The sequence below is a fragment of the Odocoileus virginianus genome, chromosome 7, assembly GCF_023699985.2.
Source record: "Odocoileus virginianus isolate 20LAN1187 ecotype Illinois chromosome 7, Ovbor_1.2, whole genome shotgun sequence".
NCBI lineage: Eukaryota > Metazoa > Chordata > Mammalia > Artiodactyla > Cervidae > Odocoileus > Odocoileus virginianus.
Window position 1 is genome coordinate 82,433,762 of NC_069680.1, and position 8,426 is coordinate 82,442,187.

At 45.3% G+C, this 8,426-nt stretch overlaps 1 protein-coding gene across 1 annotated transcript in view; it reads right to left on the reverse strand.

Moving 5' to 3' along the window:
• The window catches only part of SLC35F3 (solute carrier family 35 member F3), a 412,819-nt gene extending 407,777 nt beyond the window's left edge, over nt 1–5,042 (reverse strand). Inside the window, exons 1-2 of the mRNA XM_070471073.1 lie at nt 4,463–5,042; nt 3,876–4,105 (exon numbers count right to left, since the gene is read on the reverse strand). Of these exons, the coding sequence (XP_070327174.1) occupies nt 3,876–4,105; nt 4,463–4,515 (283 nt within the window). The 5' untranslated portion in view covers nt 4,516–5,042. The remainder of the gene's footprint in view (nt 1–3,875; nt 4,106–4,462) is intronic.
• Between the last annotated feature and the right edge of the window lie 3,384 nt (nt 5,043–8,426).

Here is an 8,426-nt window from a genome sequence, read left to right on the forward strand (position 1 = left end):
TACTTTGTCAACAAAGGTATGTCTAGTAAAGGCTATGGTTTTTCCAGTGGTCATGTATGGATGTGAGAGTTGGACTATAAAGAAAGCTGAGTGCTGAAGAAATGATGCTTTTGTTTTTTTTTTTTCCCCAATAGCAGATCATATTTCATTTATTTATTTTTTTTCTCTAAATTTTTTTTTCCATTTATTTTTATTAGTTGGAGGCTAATTACTTTACATCATTGCAGTGGTTTTTGTCATACATTGAAATGAATTAGCCGAAATGATGCTTTTGAACTGTGGTGTTGGAGAAGACTCTTGAGAGTCCCTTGGACTGCAAGGAGATCCAACCAGCCCATCCTAAAGGAGATCAGTCCTGGGTGTTCATTGGAAGGACTGATGTTGAAGCTGAAACTCCAATATTTTGGCCACCTGATGTGAAGAGCTGATTCATTTGAAAAGACCCTGATGTTGGGAAAGATTGAAGGTGGGAGAAGGGGATGGCAGAGGATGAGGTGGTTGGATGGCATCACTGACTCAATGGACATGAAGTTTGGGTAAACTCTGGGAGTTGCTGATGGACAGGGAGGCCTGGCGTGCTGTGGTTCATGGGGTTGCAAAGAGTCAGACACAACTGAGCGACTGAACTGAGCTGAACTTTGGACCACATGCCTTCTGGGCTCTGGATACACGTACAAGTGGGAAGCCAAGGACTTCCTAAGAATGAAAGTGAAAAGTGTCAGTTACTCAATCGTGTCCATTTATTTGCAACCCCATGGACTGTAGCCCGCCAGGCTCCTCTGTCCATGGAATTCTCCATGGAATTCTCCATGGAGTAGGTAGCCATTCCCTTCTCCAGGGGATCTTTCCAATGCAGGGATCAGACATGAGTCTCCTGCTTGGCAGGCAGACTCAACCATCTGAGCCACCAGGGAAGGCACCCCTAAGAATGCTGTCCAGCAATATTTTTGTTCAGAAACAGGGAATGTGGAATCGGAGGACTGTGGCAACTGAAAAGAGGAATTCCACCCTTCCACCAGCTTGTAGCTTAATTGTCAGTTGAATGTTACATACAAACCATCCCTCACAGACCCAGGGGCCTTTAGGATTTTTTAAAAAAGCAATTCTTCACAAAAAGTCCCTTGGCTACAGGGAAATTCATTCATCTCATTGATTGGGCTCAGAATCTTGAGCAAAGATCATTGCTTCACTGTTCCCAATTACCTCATTTACCTTCACTGCCCCAAACAGGGGCTTCCCTGATAGCTCAATTGGTAAAGAATCCACCTGCAATGCAGGAGATCCTGGTTCAATCCCTGAGCAGGGAAGATCCCCTGGAGAAGGGAAAGCCCAACCATTCCAATACTCTGGCCTGGAGAATTCCATGGACTGTATAGTGCATGGGCTAGCAAAGAGTCAAAAACGACTGATGAACAGTCTAAAAATTAAGAGGACAACAATGAATACTTGGTCAGTCAATAATATCTGCTGCTATAAAGGCAGCTTGGAGAAGGAAATGGCAACCCACTCCAGTGTTCTTGCCTGGAGAATCCCAGGGATGGCGGAGTCTGGTGGGCTGCCGTCTATGGGGTCGCACAGAGTCGGACATGACTGAAGCAACTTAGCAGCAGCAGCATAAAGGCAGCTTACTTACACTCTCTACTAACCAGGCACCCTCACTGTCAACTCCCTCAGTGGGGACACAGAGAAGATGAACCAAAGGTGATGTCATAATATCAAGGATAAGGCTTGGAACATTCCCTAACTGCTCTTGACACCTTGAGAAGAGTATTTTGTAATCATCATCTCTTCCAGTTTGTTGAGTGTAATTATTAACCAACAAAATAACTCACTGATACCAACAGACAAATAAACTTTTATTGTTATTTTCTTCTACTTGGGTAGAAGTGGCAAACAACCAAAGGACTGCCCTAAAATGTGTTTGGCTACATTAATAAAACATGAGCTTCTCTAAATTTAAACTTAAAATCCAATTAATTCATCAAAATGTCAGTTGTCACCTCAAGCATTTTAGTAAAAAGGAGATCTCTTGGAATAAAAAAGAATCTTCACAGGAATAGAGGGTGGAGTAAAGTGATATTTCTTATCACAATGACCACAGTAACCTTGTCCCCTGATATTTACTCTTTAAATGAAGCCTCAGAGAAGGTATTTAAGAATACCACTGGTGGTACAAGAGACTCAATTTCCATATGGTCTTTTCCCTGCCTTAATTATTAAGTATGTTTGGACGAAACACAATCAATCACTGCTGTAAGCTCCCCACCGACACCCAGAGTCATGAACCTTGGTGAAAATTTCTACAAAGCACACAGGACCAGTCACAAATAGAATTACAATGATAAATCTCAGGACTTCAGGGCCTAAATAGATGATGCTAGGAAGGCTGTAATTTGTACAATTGTCTTTATTTAGGCAATTCTAATTTCTTATTAAGAGAGCTGAGAACAGAAATAAGAAAGAGACAATGTCTAATAGAAATTTAGAAAGCAGAAATAGAAACTGAGAGTCCTACCCTTATCTATAAGAGAAATCGTTTCCAATGGGTTTTCATTCTCTTATCCTATACCCAGTGTTTCTCAGCTGAAAAGAAAACTTAGTCCCTTCCTTCTGTGATCCAAAGCCCATTTATCAGCTACAATTTTAGCATTAGCACCAGGAGATTGGAGGAGATGCAGATAACCTTTAAAGGTTGATACGGAGTTAAATGCAATCACTCTCATCCTTTAAAAACAAGTAAGGGCATAAAACAAAACATTATAAAATCATATGCTTCTTCCTGCACATAACTTAAAAGTTACCAGCTAACCGCCAGCATACCATTGACCTTTGTCTTGAACCAAGGGCTTTAGGGAAAAACTAAAGGTAGACATATTTTTAGAACTCAGTATGATTAATTTACAAAAGCCTGATTTTTTTTTTCCTAAAGACTGATAAAATATGTTTCAATTTCAAGTACTGAAGGATAAAACCACATCTCAAAATCATTAAGCTGTTAGTCTTGATTACAAATGGAATGAAGCAATACTCATTTCTTGGACTGACGGAGGTGGTAAATGGCTCTCTTTCTGCTTGTAGAACAACAGTGATGGAATCACCAAATTATGATTCAGAGTTATAGGTTCCAGAGTTTGTTGTAGCCACCTTCTCTCTTCCAAATGAGAGAAAGAAATCCCCACCAAATTAGCCCTGGTCACACAGGTAATGTCTGTATAAACTGATCACAGCATTGCCAAAGCCATCAGCTGGAGCCACTAGCAAAGAAAAGTTTCAGCTGCTCCACCTGGAACCAAGCATTCATCTCTCAAGGACCAAATGCCAATCACTAGAATGATCCACAGGCAACCTCCAAACTCAGGACAAAGGGAATGAAAAAGATCTAAAATGAAGACCCCAGTAATTCCTGCATCATCAGGCCTAAGGGATCCAGGGAAGAGTTAAAATTCAGGCGTGCAGCGTCTGCTGTTTCTCACTAAGCCATCTGAGACCCAACCCGGGGCAGCTAACACTTTCAGATCCACAGAGAAGCCATACAGAACAAGAATTCACTGAGCTTCCAGTCTCCCGTGACACCTCAAGTGCAAGCAGATACAGAGAGATGTCTGTGGGAAGGAGAGAGGATGTTAAGAAAACGGATCAGCAATTCCTAAAGGTCCGAAGGAACCGTCTCCAGGCCTCTCCCTAAAACTTGCAAACCCGGGTCTGTGTGTGCGGGCAGGACAGCAGGGAGGGGATGGACGCGCGCCTGGGCGCGCTCCCGGAGACTGCTGAGCCAACTGCAAGGCAGTTGCACCAGCCGACCAGGAAAATGGGGCCGGGGGTGGAGGCGCGGCGGGGGGCACCTGGGAGGGTATGGGGGGTGGGGGTGGTCTTACTTTTGTAGCTCGTCGCCCAGGGCTGGTAGCCGTAGTAGCCGGTGATGCGCAGGATCCGCTCCTCGATGGACGTGAGCCCCACGGGCCCGCTGGTGAGGTCCTCCACCGAGCGCGACCATTTCAGATCCTCCTTAATCGCCTCGTCCACCACCAAGTATTTGAGCTGCCGGAGCTGGGGGCTGATGTCGGACAGTCTCCGGGGGCTGACGTCCGGTGACCTCCTCATGCCACTGAGGCCGGGGGCAGATTGGTAGGGAGGGACAGAAGGGGCGGGGGAGAATGTGGGTGAGATCCCAGGGCAAGCTGGGCGCAGCCCGGGGAGCTATGGGCAGGTGCGGCCCCTCCCCGCTCCACCGCTCCCCCAGCTCCCTCGGCAGCCTGGGCGTCGGGTCCCGTCTCCGGACCCGGCACTGGGCGCTTCGGGGCAGAGCAGGTTGGGGCGAGTGGCGAGGGAGAGGATGCCCTAAACTTCCCAAACAGCTCCGCCGCGCGCGCCGCCCCCTCCCCAGCTTCAGACTGCCAGTGTCCCAGCTGCCGAAGGCCACCCCGCCGCCCGCTCGCGCCCCCGCGCCCGGGGCGCTACTCACATGGCGATGCCTTTGCCCCTGGGTGCGCCGCCGGGAAACTCTCGGATCCCCATAGGCAATGTCAGAGTAGGGCCGGGAGCTCCCAGACTTGAGGCTGAGGGGCCGCGGGCCCGAGGTGCCCGCGGCCGCGGCCCCTGGGAAGGTGGGCGCGACGCCCGGCGAGGGTCCCCACGCCGCCCGGGCGCGCCCGAGCCACGGTCGGCGAAAGCCTCGGCGGTGTGCGGCGCGATGCGGGCGCGGTGGCTCAGCCCGGCTCCAGCCGGTCCGCGGGGCTCGCTGCAACCCGCCGGCCGCAGGGCAGTGCCAGCGCCGCCCCCCTTGCCTGTAGCCGCCGCCACCGCCCCGGGCAAACGGCAGGCGCGGAAGCCCCCGAACCCGGAGAGCGCCGGCGGCGGTATGCGCTCTCGAGGCACCTGGGAGGACCGGAGGTGCCGGCCCCCAAGCGCGGGAACCAGGCGGGGGCGCTGCTGCCCCCTTCCCGCCGCCCACGTGTGCGCGGGGCTCCCGAGCCCGGCACCAGCCGCCCGCGCTCCGCCCCGCAACCTTGGGGCTAGGGGCGCGCTCCTCCTCCCCTCTTAGGACCTATCACATCATTCTGTTCCTGATTCAGTAGTTCAGCTCAGTTTCAATCTCTCTTTCTCTTTCCTCCTTCTAAAATAATGAGCAAAAACTACTTGGAAAGACAGAAACCTGGTTCCAAACCCACCAAAATCATGCTCAGAATGCCAAATGGCATTTCATAGTCAAAGCTGAGACACTAGTGACTTGATTTATTGTGCTGTGGGCATCCTTCGGTCACCCCTGGCCCTCAGAGAGCTTACATTCTCGTGCTGACCCTGTTAGTAAATCAGTTTTCTCTTCTTAGATTTCTACTTTATTTAGCCTCTAATTTTTTTTCTTCTGTCTGCAAATCATTCTTTCTAGAACACCTAATCAGCTTTCATAATTTTTTTCTGTTGTAAAAAAAATACATATAGGTTCATTCTGAAGAATTTAGAAAATACAGAAATAGGTAGAGACGAAAATACCCAATTTTTAGCCCAAAAGGACTACTTTGAATTAAGTAGTCCACAAATTTTTCCATTCTTTTTTTTTTTTCAATGCAAAATACCTTTTTCACAAAATCAGGATGGAACTGTACACGCTGCTTTTGGTACTTTTTTATATTAAAATTATATTGTGTTCAGCAAATTAGGAATAGAGAGAGGACTTCCTCACATTATAAAAGACATCTTCAAAAACCTACAGTTAGCATCATACCGAATGGAAAGAAACTACCGTAGGTTAGGAGCATGGCAAGGATTTCTCAGCACTCCTCTTCAGTATTCTACTGCAAGTCCTAGCTAATGCAATTAGGTAAGAAAAGGAAATTTAAAAGTTTGTCTATTGGGAAGAAAGAAATAAAACTACTCTTTGTTCACAGATGACATGATCACCTAGGTAGAAAATCTCAAAAAAATCAACCACTTGATTGACCTGAAACAGGTATGAATTTTAGCAAGATTGCAGGATTCAAAGTGAATGTACAGAAGTTAATCAACTTCCCGTATACAAGCAATAAACCATTGTAATTTGAAACTGAAAATGTAATACCACCTACCTTGGCACACAAAAGTACTCAGGTATAAATTGGGCGTAATAGGTATTGAGATCTGTATGAGGAAAACTACAAAACTCTGAGGAAAGAAATCAGAGATGAACTAAATAAATGGAGAGAATGTTCAGGTTCATTGGTAGAAAGATTCAGTAATTTTAGGATGTAGTTCTCTCCAATTTAACATATAGATTCAGTGTAATCCCAATCAAATCCTCAGCAAGTTATTTTGTGGCTATCAACTAAGTGCTTCAAAAGTTCATATGAAGAGGCAAAAGACCCAGAATAGACAACACAATATTGAAGGAGAACAAAGTTGGAGGATTAACACTACAGCGCTTCAATACTTAGCATAAAGCTGCAGTAAACAATGCGGTGGGGTATTGAGGAAAGAATAAATAAATAGATAACTGGAATGGAATAGAGAGCCCAGAAACAGTCACACAATTATGGTCAGCTGATCTTTGACAAATGAGCAAAGTCAATTCAATGGAGAAAGGATTAGCTGAGTGGTGTCTGACTCTTAGTGACCCCATGGGCTGTAGTCCATGAAATTCTCCAGGCCAGAATACTGGACTGGGTAGCCTTTCCTTTTCCAGGGGATCCTCCCAACCCAGGGATTGAACCCAGGTCTCCCGCATTGTCGGCAGAGCCTTTACCAGCTGAGCCACAAGAGAAGCTTGGAGAAAGGATAGTGTTTTCAATAAATGGTGTTAGAATAACCAGACATCTACTTGAAAAAAAAAATGATCATAGGCCTAATAAAATATTAAAAACTCTAGAATATAATGTAGGAGAAAATCTAGCTAACTTTGGGTTTGGTGATGTCTTTTTAGATATAAGTATTCTCCATGATCTGAGAAGGCAATGGCACCCCACTCCAATACTCTTGCCTTGAAAATCCCATGGACGGAGGAGCCTGGTAGGCTGCAGTCCATGGGGTCGCTAAGAGTCAGACACAACTTCACTTTCACTTTTTACTTTCATGCATTGGAGAAGGAAATGGCAACCCACTCCAGTGTTCTTGCCTGGAGAATCCCAGGGACGGGGGAGCCTGGTGGGCTGCCGTCTATGGGGTCGCACAGAGTCGGAAACGACTGAAGCGACTTAGCGGCAGCAGCAGCAGCAGCAGCATCCTCCATGATAGAAAAAAGTGGTAAATTGGACTTCATTAAAAGTAAAAACTTTTGCTCTTCAAAAGACACTGTCAAGATCATAAGATGATAAGCCACAGCCTTACAGAAAATATATGCAAAAGAAATATTTGACAAAGAGCTAGAATAAATAAGTAACTAGGATAAATAAATAAGAACTCTTGAACTCAACTATAAGAAAATTAACAATTCAATTTAAAAATTGGAAAGATATCTGCACAAATATATCACCAAAGATGATATACAGACCATCAAAAAACATATGAAATGATGCTCAACATCATATTCCATTAGGGGACTGCAAACTAAAACAATGAGTAAGATACCACTACACACTTACTAGGATGAATATAATTCAAAATACTGACATCAAATGCTGACAAGGATGTGGACCATCAGGAACTTCTTTCATTGCTGGTGGAAATGCAAATGGTATGGCCACTTTGGAAGAGTTTTGCAGTCCTTTACACAACCGAATATCTTCTCACTATGTAATCCAGCAGTTGTACAGGTTGATATTTATCTGCATTGAGTTGAAAACTTAAGTTCACACACAGACCTGCACAGATATATTTACAGAAGCTTTATTCATAATCGCCAAAATATGGAAACAAACAGTATGTTCTCCAATAGGTGATGGGTAAAGGGTGGTATATTATTCAGTGATAAAGCTAGTGAACTATCAAGTCGTGAGAAGACATGAAGGATCCTTAAATGTGTATTGCCAAGTGAAAGAAGCCAATGTTAAGGGGTATATAGTATATGATTCCAATTATATGACATTGTGAAAGAGACAAAGTTACGGAGACAGTAAAAAGGTCATTGATTACCAGGGGTTCCTGGTGTTTGTAGGGATAAATTGGAAGGGGAGAGATGAATGAGTGAGCACGGTGGTGGGGGGGGGTTGGCTTAGGGCAGTGAAACTCTTCTGTATGATACTATAATAGTGGATAAGTGTCATTTTACATTTGTTAAAATCCAAGGATTGTATCAATACAACACCAAGAGCTAACCCCGATGTGAACCCTGAGGTATCAACTTTGGTTGATAATGATGTCAGTGTCAGTTCCCTGATTGTAACAAGCATATCATACTGAAGCAGGATGTTAATATTGGTGGGGAGGCTGTGTGTGTATGTGGGGGTGGCGGGAACTCGGGGGCTGTACTTTAGCAGAATTTTACTGTGAACCTAAAATTGCTGTAAAACACAGTCTAT